General features: G+C 32.0%; 4 protein-coding genes across 11 annotated transcripts in view; 3 read left to right on the top strand and 1 right to left on the bottom strand.

The window, feature by feature from the left end:
• The first annotated feature begins 874 nt into the window (after nt 1-874).
• Nucleotides 875-4646, top strand: LOC127240743 (uncharacterized). Of its 2 annotated transcripts, none has more exons than XM_051259576.1 (10): nt 875-1165; nt 1247-1308; nt 1390-1533; nt 1768-1878; nt 2023-2230; nt 2596-2654; nt 2935-2987; nt 3082-3304; nt 3372-3480; nt 4178-4646. In XM_051259576.1, the coding sequence occupies exons 1-10, from the start codon at nt 934-936 to the stop codon at nt 4438-4440; spliced, it is 1464 nt and encodes a 487-aa protein (XP_051115533.1). In that variant the 5' UTR covers nt 875-933; the 3' UTR covers nt 4441-4646. The 2 variants fall into 2 exon arrangements, with proteins under 2 accessions (XP_051115533.1, XP_051115534.1); XM_051259577.1 differs by having other exon boundaries at nt 1111-1165; nt 1395-1533.
• A 1218-nt stretch (nt 4647-5864) lies between these two features.
• Nucleotides 5865-6947, top strand: LOC127240758 (thioredoxin H2). The gene is made up of 3 exons (XM_051259604.1): nt 5865-6035; nt 6285-6407; nt 6568-6947. Exons 1-3 carry the CDS (start codon nt 5889-5891, stop codon nt 6715-6717), a joined length of 420 nt encoding a protein of 139 aa, XP_051115561.1. The 5' UTR covers nt 5865-5888; the 3' UTR covers nt 6718-6947.
• A 3245-nt stretch (nt 6948-10192) lies between these two features.
• On the top strand, nt 10193-27946 carry LOC127240187 (aspartate carbamoyltransferase 1, chloroplastic). Of its 2 annotated transcripts, XM_051258711.1 has the most exons (7): nt 10364-10488; nt 11302-11812; nt 12002-12141; nt 12307-12480; nt 12577-12813; nt 12927-13035; nt 27116-27946. In XM_051258711.1, exons 2-6 carry the CDS (start codon nt 11317-11319, stop codon nt 13032-13034), a joined length of 1155 nt encoding a protein of 384 aa, XP_051114668.1. In that variant the 5' UTR covers nt 10364-10488; nt 11302-11316; the 3' UTR covers nt 13035; nt 27116-27946. The 2 variants fall into 2 exon arrangements, with proteins under 2 accessions (XP_051114669.1, XP_051114668.1); XM_051258712.1 differs by lacking the exon at nt 27116-27946 and having other exon boundaries at nt 10193-10488; nt 12927-15788.
• LOC127240185 (inositol hexakisphosphate and diphosphoinositol-pentakisphosphate kinase VIP2-like) overlaps nt 15830-27984 on the bottom strand; it is a 29362-nt gene continuing 17207 nt past the window's right edge. For all 6 annotated transcript variants that reach the window (XM_051258708.1, XM_051258706.1, XM_051258707.1 and 3 more), the window contains 14 exons: nt 22034-22116; nt 21758-21820; nt 21589-21663; nt 20526-20651; nt 20112-20353; nt 19946-19990; nt 19524-19590; nt 19334-19405; nt 18840-19093; nt 18642-18699; nt 17639-17806; nt 16488-16562; nt 16116-16377; nt 15830-16021 (listed from right to left, as the gene is read on the bottom strand). In XM_051258708.1, coding sequence (XP_051114665.1) covers nt 15966-16021; nt 16116-16377; nt 16488-16562; nt 17639-17806; nt 18642-18699; nt 18840-19093; nt 19334-19405; nt 19524-19590; nt 19946-19990; nt 20112-20353; nt 20526-20651; nt 21589-21663; nt 21758-21820; nt 22034-22116 — 1646 coding nt within the window. In that variant the 3' untranslated portion in view covers nt 15830-15965. The remainder of the gene's footprint in view (nt 16022-16115; nt 16378-16487; nt 16563-17638; nt 17807-18641; nt 18700-18839; nt 19094-19333; nt 19406-19523; nt 19591-19945; nt 19991-20111; nt 20354-20525; nt 20652-21588; nt 21664-21757; nt 21821-22033; nt 22117-27984) is intronic.

Consider the following 27984-nt stretch of genomic DNA (forward strand, 5'->3'; position numbering starts at 1 on the left):
TTTTAATTATCCATTCATGTATATAACTAATACTCTCTCATTCAATGTGACTTTTTTTTTTTGTTTGTTTGTCATCTAAATTTATTCCGGTTTATTTTTTTAAGTAAAAAAATATCGTTTTTTTTACTGAAAAAAAAATAAAATTTTCTATTCTTACATATTTTTCTTAAAACCACAATTGGATGATTGAGGGAGTATTAAAAGAACTATTTTACCAAATACAAATAGCTAATATATTAAGCCAATCAAATTAAGGGTGCGTTTGTTTGGGATTGAGATTTAAATAGTAAAAATTTTAAATTTAAATAGTTGTATAATGTAATATAAATAGATATTAATGTGATGTTTTGAATGTAAAATTGATTTTTGATATAATATAAAAAATAAAAAAAAACTATTTAATTTGACATTTTTGGGAAAAAAAAGAGAAATAGTGTAAATTAAATCCAATCCCCCCAACAAACACACCCTTGACAATTAATAAAATCTAATAGCTACCAGACAAACACCACAATGCTCAAATCTCAAACTCCAGGGTTTGTTAACAAAGGGGTATTTTTTTTTTTAAGAAAAATTTGAAAAATTGGAAAAGTTTTAAAATTACTCTGTTTCACGTAATTAAAAAAATGGATTATATATTTTAATAATATTTTTAAATTTAAAATTTAAATTTTTTTAATGGTAATTAACTTATTTAATTATTTTAATTTTAATTTATAATTATTTTTACTAATATATTTTTTAATTATTTAGTAGGATAGAGAAAAAAAAATAATATTTAATTTAATATTTATGTAAGAAATGACTGAAAATGTGAAAATATGTCGAGTAAACAGAGATACCAATCTCTATGAGAGAAAAAAAAAATAAAGGGCTTCAGCTTGAATCTATTACTATTTGGAATCACTTTTCAATCGCAAAGTTTACGGGGAGATGTTGAGGAAGGCGCTGCTCCGAGCTTCCGCTCGATGCCTCGCGGCGTCGGCGCCGCCTCCACGGCCACACGCATCACTGCTGCGGCACTGCTTGTTCTCTTCCTCTTCTTCCTTCTCCTCCTCCTCTCAAGTTCCAAGCGATCATTTCGTCGAACACTTGGAGGACCCTTCTCAACCGCAGCCTTCCGCCACTGTCTCCATCGACCGCTCCGCTTTGTTCCATCCTCCTGGTAACACTCCATTTCTGATATCTATACTTCGCTAATTATTTCTTTAGATTGTAATTAATTTAAGCGTGCTTATGATTTCAGAGCATTCTCACGAGCCATCTACTGATTCTGAGCTTGTGAGGCATCTTAAAAATATCATCAAGGTACTCCGGGTGCCTTTCCTTTTATATGTATATATATAAATTTATGTTCAGTGGAGAATTATGGAATTTTGGTGATGTTAGTTTAGAGGGGGTCCAATTACTGTTGCTGAGTACATGGAGGAAGTCCTGACCAATCCGAAGGCTGGTTTTTACATCAATCGGGATGTATTTGGAGCTGGAGGCGATTTCATTACCTCCCCAGAAGTTAGCCAGATGTTTGGAGAGGTGTTTACAACATCTCCTTTTTGTCAGTAAGAGTCGCAGAGATTGAAATTTAGTGCTAAAAATTTAATTGCATCATGAATTCCCGAGGTTCTTGAATCTTACAGCTACATATAAGATTAAATGATTAGATGAGTGACTATGTAAGTGAGTTTAATATTTTTAGGAGGGTCATCTTCATTTCAGATTATTTGAATGCAATTTGTTTAGTTCATTGGTATTATTTTCTTGCTTCAGATGATCGGTGTTTGGACAATGTGCCTTTGGGAGCAAATGGGGCGACCAGGAAAGGTTAACTTAGTTGAATTGGGACCAGGCAGAGGAACTCTTATGTCTGATCTTTTACATGTATGGATCAGAATTTCAAACTTTTTTTTACAGAGCACACTAACCATACATGCTAATGATCTTGTGACCTGAAATGTATGTATCTATCTATTCCCTTAGTTTGCTTTGGGGCCTCAAAATTTTACTCACTAAGGTTGTATGCAGGGTACATCGAAGCTAAGGAATTTCACAGATTGCTTGAATATACACTTGGTTGAATGTAGCCCTGCATTGCAGAAACTGCAGTATGAAAAATTGAAATGCACGACTGAAGCTAGCAGTGATGGAAGTGGTGCAGAGACACGGTGTATTAGTGGATTATCTGGGACCCCTGTGTCATGGCACGCAACACTTGAACAGGTTCCAACAGGATGTAAGGAATTTATCCTTGTAAGATTCATATTATATTCTGTAGGTAGTTGAAGTTGAAGTGTAGTTGAGTGCATTTCATAGAGCTAGAAAAAATGCTCGTAGTTTCATCATGTAGATATCCGGTGACATTGTTTAATTTGGCTTATTACCAATGACTATACTGTCGCACGTGTTAGCAAGTGCAAGTTTACGATTTCATCATGTCAATATAGCCCATGGATTCTCATTTGGATCCTAGTATTTACCTAAATTGCCGCCCCTTGTGTGAAAAGCAATATCAGTAAGGAAAGGTGCACAAAAATCACAATATAGATGGAAATTTTTTGTGGGCTGAGCTAATCAGTGTTTTCATTCTTTTACTTTCAGTGCCTACAATCATCATTGCCCACGAGTTCTATGATGCTTTGCCAGTACACCAGTTTCAGGTTTGTCTAGCCCCTGGGTATAATTTCTGCCCGATGCTCTCTGATTGTGTATTCAATCTATGTAATATATCTATTTTATTACAGTACATATCAATAGTTTGCCTTAAATTTCTTGGATTGAAAAGCTTTTTCTTTAAGTAACAATGTATTGGCACAGGCTATATAAGTACATTATTTGGATTTTGGCTCCTTATTTTTCTAAGCACTACACGTGGAAAATGATCGCTTGAATGGCATTTAAAGGTGAGTTTAGCTTAAGATTATCGCAATTTTCTTGCAGAAAGCTTCTCGTGGTTGGTGTGAGAAGATGGTCGATGTTGATGAGAATTCATCGTAAGCTTCTGAATCCTGTGTCATTTTATGCATTAGTCACAAGTCCTCTAATTGATATTGTGGATTAATTTCTTACTTGTTAATACATTTTCAGATTCCGGTTCGTTTTATCTCCACATCCCACACCGGCAACTCTCTATCTTTTGCAGCGATGTAAATGGGCTGGTTCTGAAGAAACTGCTGGTGTCAATCATATCGAAGTCTGTCCAAAGGCGATGGATTTAACTCAAGAAATTTCCAAGAGAGTAAGCACTGATGGTGGCGGAGCTCTCATAATCGACTATGGCCTCAACGGAATAGTTTCGGACAGCCTACAGGTCTGCCTTTAAAAAGTCTTTATAATATATGCTCTAGAAACAATAAACTGACTCTAATTAATTGCAGGCCATTCGGAAGCATAAGTTTGTTGACATACTTGATAATCCTGGAACTGCTGATCTCAGCGCATATGTTGATTTTGCTGCTATTCGTCATTCCGCTGAAGAAGTCTCAGGTTCCCTACTAATTCTATACTCAACCGTTATATGTTCTGTGAAAACCTCAAAGAAAGCAACTATAAAATGTCATTTCTGGGATTGACATAAGGATATATGCATGTTGGAAGTATGTGAGATAGTTTTGTTTTGTGGATATGAATATTGATAAATAATATTTTAAATAAGCATTTCATTTTATTGAAATCTTTTGCTCACTTATATCTTCAACTTTGTTTTTGCTCTATTGATCAAAGTTTCTCTTTAAAAAACATCATATTTAGAACATTTTTTTTATAAAAATTTTCTATTCAAAATATTTACATCCAACACATCACATCAAATATATATATATTTTTTCATTTTTTTTACTTAAGTCATGGTTTGAAGATTTTGGGGAATAATAACTAAAAATAAGTATATGATTTAATATGTCTTTGATGCAATGTTTGGTATAGAAAATAGATTTTTTATGCAATATTTTAAATAGAATATGAGTATTGAATGAGATGTATTTTACAGATAAAACTTTATGAATAGTGCCTAAACAAATTTGGAAACGAATGTAAATGAATTGCAAAATACTTGCAAAACATGGAAACATGGTTTATGGAAGTTATGTTTAGTGATTAGGTGTGGCATAATATTTTCTAAATGACCTCTTAGTCGTCCATCTCATGCGACAAAATGGTTTCTAAACTCAAGCGCGTGCTGCAGGAGATGTATCCATCCATGGTCCAGTAACTCAATCCCAATTTCTTGGTTCTCTTGGAATCAACTTCCGGGTTGAAGCTTTGTTGGATAAGTGTAGTGATGAGCAAGCTGAATCTCTAAGAACAGGATATTGGCGTCTGGTGGGTGACGGCGAAGCCCCATTCTGGGAGGGTCCAGAGGAGCAGGCCCCCATTGGGATGGGCAATCGGTACTTAGCCATGGCAATAGTGAACAAGAAGCAAGGAGTTCCGGTGCCGTTTCAGTAAATCATAAAACCAGGTATTGCTAACTTGTGTTCATTTTTCCGTATTATACTCAAACTTTGTCCTGTCATGTCTTGTTTTCCTTTTTTCTCATGAGTTTAGGAATATTTATGTTATGTAACATGAATATTATACAATGAGGTTATACTGTTCTTCACTGGCCTTTTACATTAAGCTGCTGCTGCTACTTGCTTGCTTTGGTCGGACTATTTAATTAGTTTCGGAATTTTTGGAATGAAATAAATTCCCTACTTGGTTGTCGCATCTATTCTCTATTCTCTGCTATAAGTAAATCGAACAATACCAAAAAAAACAAACTACAAACACTTGGATCCTCTTCAATTTATTCTCTTGTCTATCTCAGAAATTGATTTTGTGTAACCCCATAGATAGGGTGAAATATAATTTTCGAAAAGTATTTTCGTAATACGAATGATTGTCCATGTTGAATATGTAACACATTGGTAAACATGTGGTAACTTTCTTGGCTTATAAAAATGAAAAATTATTCCACCAAATACCAATTGATTTTAGGTTGGAAGCTCAGATCTTTTTTTAAAATGTACATGTTTTTTTGAATAATTAAAAAGTTTATTACTATAAATAATTATTATTTATTAAAAATATTATAAATTAAATTATAAAATTTAAAATTTAAGATGTCAAATGTATAATAATATTTCTAATAAAAAAACGACAAATTATGCGGGACTAAAGAAAAGTAATACTATATATTTGTGATCTTTTAGATCTTTAAGTAAAAAAAGTAATGGAGAGTAAATGAGAAAGAAAATTATGAATGAGAAGTTAATAAGGATAGACTTTGGTAATTTATGTAAAATTCTCCATAAATAGAAACAAAGTAAATTGTTTTTCTTTACACAATATATTTGTTGAAAAAAATTTATACTATTCAATCTTTCAAAAATATTACTATATATATATTTAAAATGTCATATCAATTTGTTTCAGTAAATATATTTACAATAGTACCATATAATTTAGGAGAAATGTTATTATTGAATAATTAAAAAATATATTACTAAAAATAATTATTATATGATACAAAATATTTTTAAATTAAGATAATTAAAAATTATAAAAATAATTATGATATAATATAAAATAATTATAAATTAAAAATTAAAATAATTAAATAATTTAAAATACGATTAAAATACATATTTATTTAAAAATAAATTATGTAAAATAGAAAAAAAATAGTTTGATAATAATATTTTATATGAGACTAACGAAAATAATATTTTTAGTAATAATTTTTTTAGTTTGATCTAAATTTTAAAACTCCATCTTCTCTCCAAATTATTTTTCCTAAACGGAGCCTGGTTTCTTGTGATATCCAAACCCGGATCCAGGAATTCTCCAATTTTCACCCGGCTATAAGTAACAGCCCTTAAACGAAAAATAAACCCATGTACTGAAAATATCCCATGGGTGGGTTTCTCTCTTCCGTGATAGGCGGCGAGGCGGCGGCGGCGGCGGCCGAATCATCATCCGAACCATCGCGTGTCTCGGTCTACCACTCGTCGCAGCGCTGGAAGCTCCATTTCCAATCAATCAAGGAATCGAACAAACTGGTTCGTCGCTTAATTTCTGTCTCTTACATACTTCTCGCAGAACTGCAGCGGCGTTGCTACGACATCAGATCTCCGGTGGAATAACGCAATTCGGCTTTGGTTGAGCTGGTTTTCGGATTTCAAATCGGAGATCATTATTCGTTGCACCCTGAACTTACTGTTTGACAATACCTAATTCCTGTTCTCGTCGAATTCTCCGTCTAATCTTCAATTTGGCTCTAAATTTCTCCGATCTGTTTGTTTCTATAGGTGGTTGTTGACTTCTCGGCCTCATGGTGCGGTCCTTGCAAGTTCATATTTCCAGCCGTAGAGGCGATGTCCAGTAAATATACCGACGTCGAGTTTGCCAAATTAGACGTGGATGAGGTCCCCGTACGTGTCTTCTCCTTCCTATTTCGATCCAATTGAACTTTAGCGTTTCTGCTTTACATAGTTGCATTTAATTCATTCTAGTTTCTCTCATATCTATTTTACCCTTGTTTTTTGATTTGAGAATTTCTTCAATTACTGAAACATGGTTGGTTGGGTGAAGGATGTGGCGCGTGAGTTTGAAGTGCAGGGAATGCCAACATTCGTGCTGCTGAAGCAAGGGAAGGAAGTTGATCGAGTGGTTGGAGCCAATAAGGACGAACTCGAGAAGAAAATCTGCAAGCACAGGGAAGTTCCTAAATTTGCTGCCTAATTAATACTACTATCTATCTTTCTTTCTTTCTTTACCTGCAACTGGAAATATTGCTTCTCTTGTTGTGTTGGCCATCATCTATATATGCACTGCACGCACCAACAAAGAGACTGAAATAAGTTGAAACCTGCTTTAATTCGGAGATGTTGGGAAACTGAAATTACTTGTTGCCATCTCTACCTATGATTGAAATCTCAATGTTGATTAGAAGGTGTTCCATACTTTCCATACTTTTACAAGTCGCCAATGTCAACCAATCTTGTGATATGTTGTACAATGTCATTTTTTGCAATTTTGTTGTAAGTTTGATTAGGAATGAGATTAAGAAATAATAGTATGCAAGTGTTAGAGTAGAATAGATAAAAATAAATTAAAGGTATTATGAGAAATTTATTAAAAAATTGGTAAACATGCTATGGATTATATAGTGAGGAATTGATTATTATTTGTTAAATGAAAGGGTAATTAAGTTATGAAAAGATGAACTTATTTGTTATAAATAGAATAGATATAAATTTAGGGTTTGTTCTTTACTACTTACTCATTCTCGAAAATTTAATCTCACTTTTTTTTGTAAAAATATAAAAAAAAAAGGGCTAAATATCCGGGATTGAGAAAGTATTTTCAATTCAAATAAATATTATTTATTCCATATAGTTTTCAACAAAATGTACTTTCTCCGTCAGTTTTGAAAGTTTACATTTTGAAAGTTTACATTTACCTTATGCGTCATTATATTTAACTTAACGTTAAAAATATTATTATATTGTATAAATTTTTATACATATGTCATTATATTTGTATTATAAGACACTAATAGAAATATTTTTGTCATTTTTATTTAATTTATACTATGTATTGATATAATAATTAATATTTAAATATCAACATCGCAGAAAAGTAAAAGTAAACTTTTAAAGTGGATGGAGAGAGTATCATTTTTCTTACAAAATATTGCATCAAAATACACTAATTTGTTTTTTAATCAATAATTTTATTTCAAAGCAATTTTATACCATAACTAAACAAATTTTTAGTAGTTTTTTTTTTTTTTTTTTTAAATGATAGAGAGAATATTATTTCTTCATTATTTGTAACATATATATATATGTATGTATGTATATTATTAAAAAATATTCAAATATAAAACAATTCAAAATGACCATGGTGTGCTTATTTGCGTGATATTGAAGTAATCCGGTTAGTATATATAAAAAAACAATTTTTATTTAACATGACACAATAATACAACATTGTATTGTTCAATTGCAATACGAATATATTTGTAATGAATCGTAGCATGTATTATGTTAGATTATGTAAATTATTAATTTATATGTTTTATTTGTATTATATTAATATAATTATTTGTGTTTTAAAAATTTGAAATCTTTTAATTTAATAGTAGCGATTAAGGTACTAATTAGAGTTAATTAAACATGTGGCAATAGGCAAGTATGCATTGCTGTTGACAAGTATTGGTTCATGTGCTAATTAGGATGGCAAAAGATCTCTTGATTTTCAATTAAAGATACTTGAATTCGATTGACGAACCCATTTGGCTATAATCAAGTAGTATAACATGCTTTCTTAGAGAGACTTGTGACCTGGACTCAGTGTGTTTTCCGGCCAGATTTTGATTTTAAATAGTAAAATTTTGAATTGAAATAATTATTTAGTGAGATAGAAATATCTATTGATACGATATTTTGAATGTAAAATGAAAATTTAATATAATATAATAAATAAATAATAATTTTTTTAGAGAGAAAAAAATTGAAATAGTTAAATTATGTAAAATTTCACAAGTAAACAAACCCAAAGTTTTTAAGAAATTGGGTTGTGTGTGATGTGAGTTTTTTTTTTTTTTTTTTTTTTTTAAGTTAAAGAACTTGCTTAGAGCATCTCCAACCATGCTCCATATCTGGCTTTTCAACACCATTTTTGCCGCCGAACTGCTCCAATCTAATGCTATTCCCAGAAATTTAGAGTTTGCTACAGTGTAACACCATCCTATTTTTTTTTTAATTTTTTTTTTAAATTATAAATTAAATTTTTAATTTTTAAATTTTTTTATATTTTATTTTAAATTATAAAAATAAAAAGTTATTTAAAATAATAGGAAAAATTGAATATTTTTAAATTGAATATTTGAAGAATAATAGTAAAATAATTCAGAGTAAAATTACGCAACTGTATATTTGGAGTTAAAACAGGATAAATAAATAGAGATGATGAGTTGGAAATGGCGTTAGAGCATTTGCAAAAGCCGAAGCAAGAAAAATAAAAAAAAAATTTGAAAAAATGATGTGTTCATCAAACCGTGAGTGATTTGAACCGTGAGTGAGTTATTGTTGCTGCTCTCAAAGACGATGATAAATGAATTTGTCAATTAACAAAATAAATAAATAAATAAATAAAAATTCAAAAGATTGGACTTGTGGTTATTCTCTTATATTATATATTTTATATGATATTGTTTTAAAATTGAATAATGTTTATTATTGTATAAACAAAATCTTAATAATATATTCTCTCCGTCCTACTTATTATGTTCACTTTTCTATTTCTGTGTCTCCCGTTTATTTTGTCACTTTTATTCTTTTAATCTTATTTTAATAAAATTATTTATAATTTTTAAAATTTTAATTAAACTAATTAATTATTTTCATTAATTCATTATTAATTATTTACTATTTATATCATTTATATAATATATAGTATTTTTTAAAAATTCTTTAATAACCTTTATTTTTAATATTAATAGTACTAATATTTATAAAAAGATTAATAATTCATTAAAAACAATTTAATATTTATGTTTTTGTACCCTACTAGCCTATTAGTGGGACGTTTGGCATAGAGAATGAAATTGTAGAGAAATAATAGTAGAGAATAGAATTGGAGAGAAATAGAATTCATTAGAGAATGATAATCAATTCTCTTGTTTGATAAAATAGAGAATTCATTTGAGAAATTTAAAAAAAAAATACAGATATATATATATGAATGATCAAACAAAAATAAATGATTAACCCGATAAAAAGAGAGTTTTAACAATTGAGAATTCATGAAAAATATTTTTGGTAATTTTTTTTTTAAAAAAATTATAAATTATATACGATATTTTTTAAGATTATATTTTAGTACAATATCGTAAAAATTAAATACTTTAAAAAAAATTAAGTTTGTTTTTTGTAAAATTAAAATAATATAATTTTAAAAAAATTATAAAAATTAAATAGTACAAAAAAATTTTAAAAATGAAAAAAAACATATATTGCAACATCATTTCTCTGCATATGGGAGAAAAATAAAAACAAAAAAATAGAAATAATTTATTTTTCAAATTCTATTTCTCTAACTCAAACAAATAAGAGAAATGATATCATTTTTATTTATCTGGTCTCATTTTTTTTTTTACCAAATAAAACATAAATCTACTACAGGCGCCGCCGCCACTCACCCATTCTGTTTCACACCATCATCATCGCCAGACGCTGTTCAGATTTTAGAACCGGCGGTTTCACAGGAGCTGGAACCGAACCGTTAAAAACTCGGGTTCGGTCCTGTTTCGGGGCGGTTCGGTTTGTAACCGGGCGGGTGAGCTGCAAGTTCCGATCGTCACTTCCAAAAGTGCCGAAATTCCATTCCATTTCATTCCATCCCAACCAAATCATCTTCGTCTTTCTCTGCCCTGCCGCCTTCCTCGGTTCTACATCGTCCTCCGAGGCAGGGCACCATCCTCGTCGTCTTATAGTTTTCTTCTTCGTAAGTTCGATTCTTGAATGATTTATTTGCTGTTATCATATTTTCAATGGCGGTTGCTAGGTTTACATTGATTGGTGTTGGTTACATTTAATTGCATTGATTTTAGATTGGCTCGAAGGATTGAAGTCTATTGGTTTAATTTTATTATTGGCTTTGTACGTTCTTTTTGGGATTTGTGGTTTCACTTTTTTTGTTTCTCGAATGATTTTGGATGATTCTAATTAGTAACGTGCTTTGATTTGAAACTTAGAGAAGATTATGCGAGGAGTCTTAGTAGTGAATTATATATATATACATATATACATTTTCCTTTTGTATTTGGTTTCCTTACAGACACTGGTGATATGCACATTTGAGATGTTGTATCTAATGATTAAGTTTCATGACAATCTCAGTTTCCATTTAGATAGAAGTTTTGAAACTTTTGAATGTTTGACGTGGTGTTTTGTGCTACATGTGATATTTTTAGAAAAAATTAGTGTACAAAAGTATTTGATGTTATGTTTTCTTAGATAAAAAAACTGTTTGATGTGATTGTTTTGAAGACGCTAATTGTGATGAACAGTGCCAAAAGTTTCTAAAGTATCTTTGAAGCATGATTATGTGTTTATTGAATTTTGAATATATATGTGTTTGTGTGTATGAGATAAAAATAGGATGCTAATTTGTGAACTTTGCATGAAAGTTATATCAGATTTCAATTGAGTTTTTGCTAGAAAAATGACTATCCGAGCCTGTGACCTATTTTAATCTTTACATCCCATTGAGTTATTTTTCCTGATAGCACCCAATTTTATTTTTTCTTTTGATCAGGTTGTGTTTGTTCTTATGGCATTGTCTTCTACTTTTTCGGGATGGTCCTTGAATGGGAACACACATTGCTCCTATGCTTCTAAAAGCAATTCTTCGATGATTTGCAATTATGGGAATGGAATTTTCAAGCCATCTGTAAATAAGAGATGGAGAGAAGGAAAATTGTACATGATGAGCGATGGCTTCCCGAGCAAAGCGTTGAAGGTTGAGACAAAACCTTTGTTTTCAACTGGGAGCAAGTTTCATCTGACAGACATTATTGAAGCTCAACAATTCGACCGAGAAACCCTAAGTGCCATATTCGATGTAGCACTTGATATGGAAATGATCGAGAAGAGCCCCGTCAGAAGCCAACTTCTTCACGGATATCTGATGGCCACACTATTCTATGAGCCCTCAACCAGAACTCGGCTTTCATTCGAGTCTGCTATGAAACGTTTAGGTGGGGAAGTCTTGACTACAGAAAATGCACGGGAGTTCTCGTCAGCAGCAAAAGGGGAGACTCTTGAAGGTATGGTTTTTTAGTATATTTACTTTTTATTTTTATCCATGCCTTCGATTCTCATTTGATTTAATAATCGAGATGAGCTAAACTACATCCGAATGTAACTACGATTAATGTCATTATGGTTAGGCTATTAGAATTGAAATAGAGTTGTTTGTTGTAACGTGCTTAACTAACATCTATATTGATTTACAGATACCATTAGGACAGTCGAGGGGTACTCAGACATAATAGTACTAAGACATTTCGAAAGTGGGGCTGCCAAAAGGGCGGCATTGACAGCTGGAATTCCTGTTATCAATGCTGGAGATGGCCCCGGACAGCATCCGACTCAGGTATCAGTTATAATTCATTCCTTATGTTTGTGCATTTCAAATTGTGAGTCGGTGGATGAAATCGGTGTTTTTCGACTGATAATGATTTATTAGAAGTTTTTATATACCATAGAAAGTGGCTTGATTATGTTATCTCGAAGTTAAATATTCTTTGGTAACGAGCAGGCCCTTCTGGATGTTTATACTATTCAAAGAGAGATTGGAAAACTTGATGGTATAAAAGTCGGGCTTGTTGGTGATCTTGCTCACGGTAGGACAGTTCGCTCGCTTGCCTATTTGCTCGCGAAGTACGAGGATGTTAAGATCTATTTCGTGTCACCTGAAGTCGTAAGAATGAAGGTAAGAGAAGCAACATTGATCCCGACTAATCAGTGTGAAATGAGAAATTACGACCTTTTTATTTTCCTTTAAATTTACACTTTTTTTCAATTTCAGGATGATATAAAAGATTACCTAACATCCAAGGGAGTCAAATGGGAAGAAAGCGCTGATTTAATGGAGGTGGCATCGAAATGTGACATGGTGTATCAAACTCGTATCCAACGAGAAAGATTTGAGGGGAGAGACGATCTATACGAAACAGCCCGGGGCAAATACATTGTGAATAAGGATGTGCTGAATGTGATGCAGAAACACGCAATTGTGATGCATCCTCTACCCAGGCTTGATGAGGTTAGCCTTTCGATATCCACTTATACATGTATATCCTTACATTCGAAGTTTGCATTTCAGTCCCATCTTCATATAATGAATTATATGCTCGGATTTCTTTCATTCAATTTCAGATAACCGTGGAGGTTGATCTTGATCCAAGGGCTGCTTATTTCAGACAAGCCAAGAACGGCCTCTATGTCCGGATGGCTCTCTTGAAGCTTTTACTTCTCGGTTGGTAAGGTTGTTATTCCTCATTTTGGACACCATTATTCTTCGTATCCTTTATAAGCCATTCGATTTTGGTCAGCCTAGAACCATTCATCCGTGGTAGGTTTTTTAAGGTAACTCTTGCCAATTTTGATCATAGAAATTTTCTCGTTTATTGCTCAAATATATATGTAGTAATATTTACCAATTACTACTTGGTTTCAGTCAATTACTAATTTACTATCTATCTTCCTCAGCACTCAGTAGCATGTTTTCTCATTTCTTGTAGGAATATATTTGGATTTAATTCACTTGTTGAACTAACTAACTAACATCTCAAGATTAGAGCCGGCAATGGGTCGATTCGTGTCGGGTTGACTATTTTAAACGGGTTAAATTACTCAACTCTAACTCGACCCGTTTATTATCATATCGGGTTCGTGTTAACTCGTTTATCATCGTGTCGGGTTCGGGTTGACTAGTGTTGATCCGTATACATAATTACGTCTAATTTCTTGATTCAAATTAAATAATTTTTTGTTTTGTTGTCGTGTTATATTAGTTTTTATTGATTTGAGTATAAATCAGGTTGAATTATTTAAAATTGAATTTAGTTTAAATTAATTTATGAAAAAATTATTAAATTATGATTATTTTATATGTATAATAAATATATTAATCAATATTAATATATTATAATCGGGTTGTCGTGTCGGATTCGAGTTGAGAGTCTCAACCCTAACCCGACCCGTTTATTATCATGTCGGGTTCGTGTCAACATGTATACATAATTGGGTTGAAATATTTGACCCAAATTCAATTATTTTTTGTCGGATCGTGTCGAATTGTCGTGTCGAGTCAGTTTTTGCCAGCTCTGCTTCCATTGTTATTCTCTTTATGCTCCAACATAGGGAATAAATATGATCAATCTGTGTTTTTCCATATTTGAAGTCTAGGTGGAATTTGGGTGGTGTTTTATTTCTTTTTTTTTTGTAAGATTTTGAAGTTGGGCTTTAGGTTTTGAATACTAAAATTATAATTTGAAATAGTTGTTTTGAATATAAATATTGAAAAATTGATTGTAGGTTTTGAAGTTTGAATACTAAGATTTTGATTGATAATAATTGTTACATAGCAAGACTTGCATACCTTTCTCCTATTTTTTTTTGCCAATAATATGACGTGTGTTTTCATGAAAACTACCATATTCAATGCTATTTTTTAGTAACAAAATTTAAATATATAACAATTCAAAAGAAATAGATGAAATTAGGTTTAAAAATATTTTTTTCAAAAAAATATTATATGCACTCGTTACTTTTTGTATTATCTACACAATTTTATATACTTTACATTTATTACTTTTGTATTATCAAAACAATTTTTTACTTTTAATCAAATTATTATAGTCATTGAATATATGTAAGTTTGCTTTTCAAAATTAATATTATTGAAAGTAATAATACTACTACATATTATAGACTTTATTTTATGTCGGATTCTAATAATGCATAGTAAATAAGTATATGATTACATTAGGGTGTGTTTGTTTGGGGGATTGAATTATATTTCCTCTGTTCATCCTATTTTTTCCCTCCAAAAATATCAAATTAAACACCTATTTTTCATTTTTTATATTATACTAAAAATCAATTTTACATTCAAAACATCACATCAACACCTATTTATATCACATCATATAACTATTCAAATTCAAAATTTTTACTATTCAAATCCCAACTCAAAATTCAAACCTCCAAACAAACACATAGAATCATATTATGTGACTTAGTTATCCAAGGTCAGTTCTAAAGCTATTTTTTTGTGTTGTTACTGTGCAAAAATGGTGCTCTCTCTATTTTTTTTTTTTAAATTTTAATTTTTACATTAATTTTATATATTTCTAAATTTTTTTAAAAATTATTGTAAATCATAAAAAAATTGTTTAAAATAATATGTAAAATAAAATATTTGAAGAATATTAGCGAAAAATAAAATTATAATATAAGTAAAAATACCGTAGCAATTGGATTTTCTGGATTAAAACGATATAAATAAAATTTATGAGTTAGAAAATGGTTTAGGGCTTGTTCTTTAAGTAAAATTTATTTGGGTGAAATAAAATTTAAAATATTTTCAACACATCAAAAAAAGAAAGGCATTATCAAAGAAAGTATTTTATTACTAATGCTTTTGTAATTTGTGTTAAAACTTTATAAATTATATTAAAAAATAAATTATCTAATAATAATTTAAAAATTTTATAAATTTTTGATTTGGTATCTCAATTATCTTTTTCAATTTAAATTTTAATATAATATATAAAAATAATAATTAAAAAAAAAATTATATTTTAAACTATTTTAATTATTACTATTATACAAACCGATATTAAGTATCAAGTCTATCCGGACTCATTGTAAATTTGAAAATCTGATGGATTTTTTTTTAATAGATAAAAAAAAAAAGAAAAAAAATTACACCCTAATACTTTGAAGGATTTTTCGAACCTCACAATTATCATCCTTTATAAAGACCATTACAGAACTATTTTCCTCTCATAAAACTTCAGCACCACCCCATAGTTATTCATCGTTAAGTTCTGAAATCACTTAGGAGGTAGGAGGTGTGTTTATTCGTGGATTTTGGTTTTGGTTTTGAACAGATATAAATATGTATTAACGTAATATTTCGAACTGTATTATAATAAATAAAAAATAAATATTTGATTTGATTTTTTTGAAAGAATTTTTTTTAAAAAAAAATAATAAAACCAAAACCGAAATGACACGGGCAACACACTCTTTGTTTTAACATAAAAACCTGATAAAAGTAAATGGAAGACATTAATATAGTAAGGATCACCAAATTCGCAAGTCATTTAAATTAAAATGCATATGCAAACCTGGAAAGAACAATTATGGAAGGGGCCAGCAGTGTTCAAAGGCTTTTTCAGCTTCATATTAGTAATATTCCTGCAATGGTTGCCGATGCTCCTTCGGTTTCTCGACTTTGTTACCTTCAACAGCTCATTAGCAATCGAAGCATATTAGTACACTCTGATATGTATGCTAACTAAGTCGTTCTTATAAAGAAATGTCTAGAAATTGTACCATTGTTTGTATTGTTCCCATGCTTGTGGAAGGGCCAGAGATTGGCCAGGCGTTCGAGAACTGCTGCGCTTTTGGAGAAGTAGCCCGAGAATCCATGAGGGATCGATGGTGGAAAGTCTTCAGCTGGCATTGCGAATGGCCGGATCATCTTCTCCATCATCTCTAGTGTTAAACAAGATCCTACTTCCTGTAGTCTCTCGGGGCCCATTATTGGCAATGTATGCTCCTGGTGGAATGAAGCTGCCTCGCTGTCGTTTCTCTTCTGCAGGAGGTGAGAATAATATATTAACTATATTATGCGCTCGGATGATTTAAACCGAAAAGCTATGTCAATTGAAAATTGCTATGATCAATGTTTTATTTGGAAGTTACCTCCAGAGGGGATAAATCTGCGCCTCTGCTAAAAGTCATCTCCAAACGGAATCTCTTTGGATCTTCTAAAGCCACCTGCATTTGATTCGAACTATTAACTAACCATCACTTATTTTGTGCTTTCGTTGAAAAGGACAACATCAAGAAATTATGTTCATGTCAAAACTCAAAACTATAATAGAGAAGAGTTTGTAATTGAGAGAAAAAAAGGCCCACAAGCTCAAAAGCTTGGAATTTGATCGGGCAAAAGATGATTTCATTGTTCAATCTATCTTTGCTACAACGGAATGAAGAATAAATTTGGCTAGAGTCCAACTGCATACGAAAAATCTTGGTTAGACTCCCTGATAAGCTCACAGATAAAGTCTGATTGTAGTTGGACCCTCTGAAGAGACCTATGTAGTTTTTGTGTTTGCGGAAGTCAAATATGGACATCAGAAAACCCACAGAATTGATGGATTTGGTACCAGAAGGTCTTGGTAGGATGGTTAGAGGCTCAAAGGTTGAGATTAAGGTGAAGAATACCACACATAATAAGGAATTCATTATAAAAGGGAACGCCGAAAAATAGTATGAATGGTGCAAACTATAAAAGAAAAAAAGAGATGAAGGATTTATAATTGGGAACACAAATCTGATAAGATGTTACCAGATTTCCCTACATCAACCAAGAAATTGGGAACACAAATCTGATAAGATGTTACCAGATTTCCCTACATCAACCAAGAACCAGCAAGTGTCCTAACAAAGTCTCTCTACCGATACAATCATTTTAGAGAATGAGCAAGACTTGGGAAGAGACCACCACCAATGCCAAGACATAGAACAATGGGAGTTGAGTTGAATTCAACCAACTGAACTATTTTCTATACAACCATGTTGACTACACATTATCTGCTATTCAATGTCAGAAGAATGCAGCTAAATGATATCCATTACGGAGTTCACTATTGCCCTAAGAGTAGAAAAATTGGCTTATGAGTGTTTGATTCCAATCAGGGCAGATAAAAATACACCAAAATGAAACAGAATGCAGTATTCTTCGAGGTTTGTTCTTTTGAATGGAAATGGCGAAGTTCTCCCATGCAAACTACTAATTTATTCCAAAACTGATAGAAATGGTTAAAATAAATTAATAAACAAACTCTGACCTCTGTGTTTTCAAACAATCTCAGTACGATGTAACTCATGTAGTCGAGCTCCTTTGTCCTATACAAGCGCTCCAAAGCAATATTTTTAAAGAGGCTTGGTTCTCCTTGAAGACTTTCATCTAGATTGCAATAACGAAGTACATTCATCAGTGAGTGGATATGGGATTCCTGCAAATTCATAATGAAATATGATCAGTTTATTTCGAAGAGGCAATGGATAAAAGTAGAAATACTTTTTCACACCTGGATTATATATCCTACCTTTGTGTAATCTGAGTTAAGTCTAAAGTATTCTGGCTTGACAGAAAGCCAAGAATATATGAAAGGCAAAATTCCAGTAGCATTTTTATGAGTTTGTTCATATTTAGAATTAATTGAACCAGAATTCTTGAAGGGAAAACCAATATTTCTCTGATATGACAGATTACAGGTTACGACACATATCCACAAATATCTTGGAAGATGCTACTCTAATTAATGGAACTATCAACCATGAAGGCCTAGCATATCTATTTTCCAGATCTCACTCTAATATATAAATGTTGTTATATCTCAGTAAACTACTTCTGTTTTTAATGACCGAATAGGCTGTCTAATAAAGTTTCCAATTAATTGAGTTTAACTTCAAGGAAAATAGGGACATGGTAAGATTTTTAAGGAAACCATAACAATGGAAAGCACTACGATCTCCAATCTCCAAATATGAGCATTCTATATTCCTTTCCATCAACATCTAAATGATGAAGGTATTAACAAGGCCAAATGATCAGCAGATATCTCAACATTTGCATTTCATTGTACAAAATTGCGTCAATTCAGCTTCTAAACATATCATGCTGCAAGCCTATAAATGTAACCAGAGTGCATGAATTGCTCGCAGTGAAAAAGTACACAGATATAGCTACATAAGCAATGTACCATGAGTCATTTCAAGACAGGTTCTAGAGACAAGCAATTGTAGGAAAACAAAGGAGTAATCAAGTCATGAAACAATAAAACTCACGGATGTGAAATATAGCCGGGTTCGCACATGACGCCTCGGGGTTTTCACATTTGCATATCTGATGAAGAAAGAAAGGATGTGAATATAATTGATAAAAACTATTTTCAAGAATTTAATCGAGCGTTGGATATGCTTTGACTTAAAATAATGATGATTATGTCTGTGTGTGTGTCTGTGTACATAATTAGTAATATTTACTTTGGGTCCAGTCGATATTTTATTTCTCCGTCATCATCATCCTCTTGATCCATAGACTTGTCACTGGTAAAGCTAGCTCTTCTTGTGTTGTCAATTTTGCTGTGAGCTTTGTAGTGTTGATTTGCATCGTCTTTACCATGACTAGAGACTACTGAATTGCTGCTCTGATTAGTCTTGAGTTCTGCAACATTGATTGCTTCTTCGCGTGTATTTCTCAGATCAATCAAGATCTTCCCCAACAAGCGGCGAGCAATCTAAAAGTTTTGCAAGGCTAGGACATGCTATTATTTTATAGAGAACATTTAAAATAATCTACTGACAATGCATAATTTATAAATCAGCGCAGAACAAGATGCAAAGCCACATGATAAATACTTTTAGACATTTATTTAACTTCCCAATTGATCTTAACTACAATAAATTTGGTGAAACAATGAGTTTTAAGCAAACTGAAATAGTGGGATGATGTACATAAAGTTTAGAACGGAAACTACCTTTGATCCAATCGCTAGTTTTTGCCTAGGATTGATACCGTACTCGTTTGGAATAACACCGTCTGCAAGTAACTATAACAGAAGGAACAAATGATGTGATATTAGTCATCAGAACTATCTAACACTGAACCTGCTTCATTTTTACTTGATAAGAGATTGCAAGTATCTTAAGATTTGCCAATGATCATACCTGTGCAACTTTGAATAGTTCATCCAATCCTTCAAGATTTAAATGTGCATTGTGCAAGAGATCGTATCTGTTAAGAGGGAAGGCATGATGGGATAGAAGCATGATTTTAGCACAGAGTTAATCCATCTTCTGAACACCTTCACTTTACATTCAGATTCCAAACATATTCATTTTATGTCTCATGGTTCCACTCTGAAATATTGTTTAAGTACTACACCAACAGAGTTGAAACTTCAAATGAATTGCCCCCTGCGCAACCCAATGTTCTCTTCGCTTGTCCAAAGTCTAGGACTCCACACTTGACTATGATTAAATATTTAATGCATGCCACAAGTGCAATTGAAACCAATATTCCATGTGAATACAAGAAGAGATATAATAAACTTATCCAAATAAGTAATTTAAATACTAAAAATACTTACTTGCAGGAGTCATAAACATCAGGGATTTGTGTTATATCATACCTCCTGCAATATGTGCAGTTTGTTGGCTAAACTTTCTATAGCAGTAATCTGGTTGCAGATTACTTTTTCTGGTGGTAGATGAATAAAAGCAAAATAGTGGACAAATTTATTTTAAAATAGTTACCCTTTTCGTTCATTGTACAAATCCCTCTCAAGTTTTCTCCAGCGAGCAAACATGAGTAAAAATCCCTCATTACCACAAGGTAAACCTGCAGCAATCTGGTTCGCGTCTATATTTGTCTTGCCAAGAGCCTTAGCTTGATCATATGGAGTAACTACATCAAATGAACTCCTCTCTGCAAGCTCCTCATCTTCATCCTTGGCTAGAAGTCGTACTTGTTCGGTAACTTTCTTTGTTAATTCAAACTAAATATCATTCACAAGAACACATAAAAACTCAGAGATAATCGTTAATGTAACTCTCTCTTCGGCGAAGCAACTCTATCAGCAATATGTAAAGAACATGTATTACTAGGAAGTGATATAGATAAAGGAGTGGTAGCATTGATGACTTGCACAGCATGTTAGGAATATTTACCAATTTGGGTAAAAGCTCAGAGGCATTTGAAGTAACTCCTGCACCATCAACCATCCAAGGTTTCTCAGGTGCCTTACTGTTTTGGTCAGCTTTTGCCCCAGATGTTATTATCTCATTTAGCTTTACCTGATAAAAATTTTGGAGGACACCAGTAATGAAAAGAAAAATAGCCCAATTCTGTAAATTTTCACGAACTGATTTTTCCAAAAGTCATGCTTAGATCTAAAACTGTAACTTTGCCATATCCTTTAAACAAAAATTGTAAGGAAAATAAAATCAAATTACAAGAGGCACTTGGATTGTTTGATAATCAACATAAATCACAAGGACAATATGTAGGAAATCTTGAATGAGAGATAGTTTAGATAAATTAGTGGAGGTAATCAGGGTACAATAGTGATTTAGTGGAGTAATATCAGGACTAGTGTAACAGGAACTTGTACAAATTGATTAGAATGCATTGCAGGAAAAGGAATAGAATTATGCAATTCCTCATATTCTTTTTCAACATGGTATTAAAGCTTGTTACGGTTCCTGAAAAATTACCACTGTTGCTTCTTGAATTCCAGCCTTAATGGTTGGTTCCTTTCTTATTCACTCTAGCCTTCACTATTGTTTCTTTTACTATACATTTTTTTTTTTTGTTCAATTACTTGACCCCATCAATTATGGTGGATGTTACATCTTCAATGCAGCATTTTTCTTCAACGGTGGAAGAAGAACAAATCACACAGAGCACATTAGATAATTAGAACTTCAAAAGATCCAGGCAGCATATAAGATTGAATGGAAAAAATTATTTGAAGTGGTCTCAATTGGTTAGAGCTTTTTGGAAGGAAAAGAAAAGTAGGCCATCTATTGGAATCAACACTAGATACAAGAACGACAAGGTTTGAAGCATGGAAAGAAGAGGACTCAATGATAATGTCTGGATAATGGAATTCTATGATTCTTGACATCTTCATTAGACATATTCCAAGGTTAAAGATGCAGTTCTTATCTATGATATCAAGACAGACAATTAGGACTGAATAACTGTTAAAATGTTGCTCACAACACAAACCTTAGCTTCTTTTATCTCAATACTGGCATTTTCAAGTCCATCCAACATTGAGGAGTCCTTGCTGACAAGTGAAACCTTAGCAAAAATAAAAGATGATGACAGTGAACTCATCCACCTGAAGATAGATATATATATATATATGAATATCAAAATATATGAAAGTACCAACCAAAATAGGTGTTAATTCTCCTTCCAAGTCAAGGAGTCCTTTGGCAAAAGCTGCCGCTGACATCTGCCAACAGTAAACAAATATCTGAAGCAAACACTTTATTACATTTACAGCAAATGAAGATTGCTGGACAGCCAGAATGAAATGAGTAAAGGTCAAAGAGAAGTAGTAAATTACACTACTTTCTACAAATATATTAAGGAACCAACTGCATACATAAATGGAATAGAGCACTTGGCTTCATTAAATGAATCAACTAAACTTCAGAATCTTAACCTGCACACGGCCTTCATCTGAGCTGTATATTTTCAAGTCATGCCGATATGTACTATGGAGACGAAGCAAGCCAGTACCTTCTCCTGAGACATAGCACCAGAAAAAGAGAAAAGGTAAAAGCTTAAACAGAACTTGGGAACAATAAATCCAAATATCATTATGTTGCTCAAGTTCAATGGTAAATTGCACACAAATTTACAGCCAGGAGGAAGAAATAAACAAGCTGAAGATAACTTAGTTACAATTCCAATTGACAATTGTAAATGTTTATTTTATTCCCAATATATTATAGAGCTACACAACACAACGAATAAATATACATAGTCTAAACATGCGTAAACTAATAATAAGTAATTGGCCTAATCTCATTCTTCCTATCAAGTTAGAGCGGACAAATCATACGATCCAAACTTGTCACATATGAACTCAGATCTAGAACCTTTAATCTGTTCTTCCACCAATTCCAAAAAACACATTTCGCCCCCAAAATTAATATATTACACACACTCATTATTTTTATATTACTTATACAATTCTCTATACCTCACGTAGAAAAATATCTTTTCAAACAATTTCACTAAACAAACACACCCTAAGGCTTTCGTTATATGTCTATAAGTTAATCATTTGAAGACACATTTGGTACCTATGCACCCAAATAATACTCTACCTAATAAATAACAATCTATTTCAATATGCTTCGTTCGCTCATGAAATACCGGATTTCAGGCAATGTGGAGTGCTGACTGATTATCAATTTATCACTGATCAACTTCATCTTTGAAACTAATAGAAAAAATAAAATAAAATAAATAAGAATGTAGAGGAATTGATAAGAAAAATATCTTTTCTTTTTTTTTTTTTCGTAATGATTATTATATACAAAACTATTAGAATATATATATAATGGATAAACACCATATATTATTAATTTACTACTTCATTATTCAATCACAAATTAATAGAAAATAATACTCAATTAATATCATAATTAAACTCCGACACTAACCCTATAAAATTTGAGTTCAAAAAGTAATTGTTTCACTTATATAAACTCACATATAGCTAAGGCCATGACATAATATTGAGCTTCGGACTAGAACTAGAAACGACATCTTGTTTCGTACTCTTCAAGATATTAGATTATCTTCAACAAACACACAATAGCCTGAGGTGACGCCTATCAACTAGAGATCCTGAACAATCAACATATGAATATCCAACAATTTCAGAATGACCTTGATTTGTGTTAGTACCTTTCCTGGGACCTCTTTTTGTACTGCATGCATATAAGTGCTGGAGACTGAGAGAACTAACTCACCACACTAACCAAATGATATATATGGTCAGGTGATAGATAATTAAGCTTTCTAACTAGTTTATAAATCTTCCAACATTTGAGTACGTACTTTTTCTATGATAGAATAACACCTTCTTTGATAGGCAACCTCAATCCCTATTGTGGTTGTGGTCCCAAATCATTAGTTTGAAAATGGTTGTGCAGGTGCTCCTTCAACTGTGTGATGTCATCTATATCATCTCCGGTTATGACTGTTAAGCTGTAATTTACAGTTATGGATTTTATCGTTATTTACTTTCTACAATTGTAGATATTTACTCACCAAGATTAGGGTAGAATTAGAGGATTCATATATGTAATTTAGATATTTACTTACCAAGATTAGGGTAGAATGAGAGGATTCACATATGTAATTAGTTTTAATTAATTGCTGAAAATTAGCTTGTAATACCTATATATTGTGTAGTTGTTAGGAGGTGAATACACATAAAAACATAATTTTCCTGATCGTTTAGAAATCACCCTCAAAGTTTGTCATGATATCAGAGCCAACTCTGATCTAAATACTTGTTCTGAGTCAATCTTTTCTTGTTTCCGTATTCTCTTGTCCAATTCCTCGAAATCATGTCTTCAGAAAACTATGATACTCCTCTTGTTTGCCTTAATGGCAAAAATTATTCAACGTTGGCATTCAATTTCCATACTTTCGTCAAGAGTAAGGATTTATGGGGCCATGTTGATGGCACAACTTCTGCTCCAGACAAAGGATCTATGGGGCCATGTAGATAACCCTCAATTTGGGCTTATCTTAAGAGGATTTACAGTCAGCATAATACTGCTCGTCGATTCCAACTGGAACACGACATAGGGAAACTTCATCAGGATAGTTTCTCCATCTCCGAATTTTACTCATGTTTCATGAATTTGTTGGCTTAGTACATTGATATTGTCTATGCTAGCCTACCTCCGGAAGGTCTCATTTCTGTTCAAATTGTTCATGAGACAACTAAAAGAGATCAATTTCTTGTGAAATTGAGACGTGAATTTGAAGCCACCAAGTCTAGGATTATGAACCGAGACCCTGTCCCTTCCTTGGATAGTTATTTAAATGATCCTCTTCGAGAAGAGCAACGCCTCTCCAACCATCGTAAGGACCTCTCCACTCAAAATCATCTTACAGAGCACGGGCTGCATCCGTTACAATGGGTTATGCAACACAAAACAAGCCAAAATGTTTTTCTTGCAAGGAATACGGACATTATGCTTAATTATTGCAAAAAGGAAGGTCATATTATTAAGGAATGCCTTATCCGCTCACTTAGGAGATCTGAGATTGCATACATAACCTCAATTGTACTTTTAGGCGCTGATGGTTCTGCAAATATATCACATGTTCAATCTGTTACTCCTGAAATGGTCCATCAAATTATCGTTTCTGCATTTTCAGCCTTGGGAATATCTGGCAAATCTCTTCCTAAATCACATACTTGGTATTTTGACTCAGGAGCCTCCAATCACATGACATTTAGGGTGTGTTTGGCAATCAGCTGATAGCTTTTAACTGTTAGCTGATTCAGTTGGCTATTAGGGTTTAGCTGATTCAATCAATTAGCTGTTTGTATTAAAGTGTTTGGTAAAATAATTGTTTGATATTAGTTGTTTATATGTAAAATTACAATTGAAGACATTTATATTTTAACTTTTAAAATTTTTTAATTGTGTTTTTTAGTTTTAAAAATTTTAAATTTTTTATTATTAGTTATTTGAAATTACGAATGTGTTATAAAATATTTTTTAATTAATTTTAGATTGAGTAAAATAATAGCATATATTTTTATTAAGAAATATGAATATTTTTTATTAAGAATGATATAAAATATAAAATAATAAAATTTTGGTATATATATTTATTATATTAATTATTGATTAATATATTATATTTATAATTTTAGTAAATTTATTCTATTTTATTTAATTTTAATATAAAAATAAAATAATATTAAAAATATAATTACAGTTTACAAATAAAATTAATTATATATAAAAATTAATTAATTTAAATTTATGAAAATAAAATTATAATTTAATAAATAGTATATTAAAATCATTTATAATTACTGCAGTATAAAATATATTTATATGTATGCGAAATAAATAATAATATTTTAACGGTAAATAAAGAATAAAGAAAATTAAAATGAAAAAATTCTTTCAAAACGCTGGATTATATAATTTTTCGGAAATTAGTTTTTTTGGGGCCAATAAGCTTTTTCAAAAAGCTAATTTACCAAACACCTAAATTAGCTTTTTGACCGATCAAATAGTTAAAAACTCTTAAATAAGCTAAAAGCTTTTGAAAAAACTGTTTGCCAAACACCTCGTTAGGTCTCATTTTTTGTCCATGTAAAAACATATTGTGGAAATCTTGATATTCAAACCACTAGTGGGAGCCATTTGCCTATTACATCCACCGGTGATATCTCCCCTTTAACTAATGTCTTTGTCTCCCCTGGTCTTACCACAAATATGATTTTCATTGGTCAATTGGTTGACAATAATTACAAGGTGAAATTTTTTAAATCTGATTGTGTTGTGCAGGATCTATAGAGTCGGGAAGGATGATTGCGAGGGGGCCTAAAGTTGGACATGTCTTTCCTATCAAGTGTCTTTTTGCTTGTTTTTCGTCACCATGTGTCTCTTGTAATTATGCTCATGTTGACCACCAAACATGGCATAACCGTCTTGGTCACCCTAACAATAAGGTTCTATTTTCGTTGTTCAAATCTGGTTTACTTGGGAATAAAAACTTGTATCTCTTCGATCTATCCAATCTGATTGCAATTCTTGTTGACTTGGAAAAAGCAAAACATTACCCTTTCCCACATATACACCAAATGGGGCCAAACTTTTTGATATGGCACCTTTTCCTTCTCATGCCCATTTCATTGATGACTTTAGTAGATTCACATGGATTTATTTCATGTATTCTAAGAACGAAGTGTTTACCATTTTCAAGTTTTTTTATGCGTATGTCCAAATCGAAATTTCTACAAACATCAAAACACTTCAATCGGATAATGAGGGAATATATGTCTGGTCCATTTCAAGAATTTTTGCGAGTCAACAATATAGTTTCTCAAAGATCTTGTCCTTCAACACTTCAACAAAATGGGGTGGCTGAATAGAACAACCGTCACCTTCTTGATTTCGTCCGTACTCTCTTACTAGAATGTTTTGTCCCCACTAAGTTCTGGTGTGAAGCTCTCTCAACAGTGGTCTATCTAATCAATAGGTTGCTCTCACCTTTGTTGGCCAATACTTTTCCTTTCACTCGGCTATTTGGTCGTCTTCCAAACTATTTTCATCTATGTTCATTTCCCTAAGCACAAACGCACAAAATTCACAGCTCAATCAGTCAGATGTGTTTTTCTAAGATATTCAGTCCACCAAAAGGGTTTTGTTTGTTATAATCCTGATTTACATCGTATTCGGGTTTCTCGAAATGCGATATTTGTGGAAAATCAACCATTTTTTTACTAATCACGATGATGGATCATTTCTTTCTTCATCTCATTCTTTTCTATCTCTCTCATTGATACATCTACTCTTTCAACCTCCATTGACCTTGCACCTATGAGTCCAGCCCCAAAGCCCCTCTTGGTATATCGGAGATGATAGTTAGAAATCGCATGCATTAAATGTTCATGTTATATGCAATATTTGATTGATTTTGATTGGATTCTACCTAATTTATATGCGTATTGTTTATTTGTTGTGTGCAGAGGGCAAATATCAAATTTGACGTAATTGGTAGAAGAAGTAAAGAAAAATTCAGATTTCCATCACCTAGTCAGTCAGGGCCATGACTAACTATACCCTCTTGACATGAGAATTTAATTAAGGGCCCAAAAGCCCAACTACAAAATAATTAGGGCAAACATTAAATAAAATGAGGGATCACACGTTTCAAAAGGGGAGAACGGCTAGAGCAGATGCGCACAGGAGCAGAAGACTGACGGACTCATAGATCGCGCAGGAGCAAATCGACAGAGAAGATTCCCCCCTCCCGCTATGACTTTATCTTTATCTTTTGTTCTTTGTTATTTGATTATGAAGTAGATACTTTTCTGGTTTGAGGGGTGATAATGTTTTGGTTCTTTTGTTTTGGAGATTCTTAATTTTCTTTATAAAATTTCTTTTTTATTATCAATATTTGTCTAATTCTGAGAATAGCGTTTGTGATTGTTAGATTGATTGAATATTTTGGTACCGATATTTAAATTAGTCTGATAATCTAAAGTCAATTCAGATAGGATATCCGTAATTGTATTCGCACTTAAATAGGTGACAACCGGGTTGAATAGTTCCTTCCCGGGGGTTAGAGACAATCAAATCTAATTGCTCCTCCTAGGTAGTAATTGTTTTGAATTGGGTTTTTCTAGATTACAATGCAATTAGACAATATTCTTGTGGGCGCACCTAGGTTTATTTGCTTAATTAGGGGTAGTTAACTGTCGTACCTTAATTACCTACACTGTAAGGAAAAATTTTGTCAGAGCTTGTTGATAACTATAACCAATTTATTGATACTTTAATAAGAATTAACTTTATTGAATTAATAATAAAACACAAGTGCCATAACTGCATCATC

The sequence above is a fragment of the Andrographis paniculata genome, unplaced genomic scaffold (genome assembly GCF_009805555.1).
Source record: "Andrographis paniculata isolate CXL003 unplaced genomic scaffold, ASM980555v1 Contig79END, whole genome shotgun sequence".
Lineage (NCBI taxonomy): Eukaryota > Viridiplantae > Streptophyta > Magnoliopsida > Lamiales > Acanthaceae > Andrographis > Andrographis paniculata.

Bases quoted from the DNA above. Each gene is read 5' to 3' on its own strand.
- LOC127240758 (XM_051259604.1), top strand. From the start codon at position 5,889: ATGGGTGGGTTTCTCTCTTCCGTGATAGGCGGCGAGGCGGCGGCGGCG. The intron at 6,036-6,284 runs GTTCGTCGCTTA...TTGTTTCTATAG, and splicing joins TCAAGGAATCGAACAAACTG to GTGGTTGTTGACTTCTCGGC. The intron at 6,408-6,567 runs GTACGTGTCTTC...GGTTGGGTGAAG, and splicing joins TAGACGTGGATGAGGTCCCC to GATGTGGCGCGTGAGTTTGA.
- LOC127240743 (XM_051259576.1), top strand. From the start codon at position 934: ATGTTGAGGAAGGCGCTGCTCCGAGCTTCCGCTCGATGCCTCGCGGCG. The intron at 2,655-2,934 runs GTTTGTCTAGCC...ATTTTCTTGCAG, and splicing joins TGCCAGTACACCAGTTTCAG to AAAGCTTCTCGTGGTTGGTG. The intron at 3,305-3,371 runs GTCTGCCTTTAA...AATTAATTGCAG, and splicing joins TAGTTTCGGACAGCCTACAG to GCCATTCGGAAGCATAAGTT.
- LOC127240187 (XM_051258712.1), top strand. From the start codon at position 11,317: ATGGCATTGTCTTCTACTTTTTCGGGATGGTCCTTGAATGGGAACACA. The intron at 11,813-12,001 runs GTATGGTTTTTT...ATTGATTTACAG, and splicing joins AAAAGGGGAGACTCTTGAAG to ATACCATTAGGACAGTCGAG. The intron at 12,814-12,926 runs GTTAGCCTTTCG...ATTCAATTTCAG, and splicing joins CTCTACCCAGGCTTGATGAG to ATAACCGTGGAGGTTGATCT.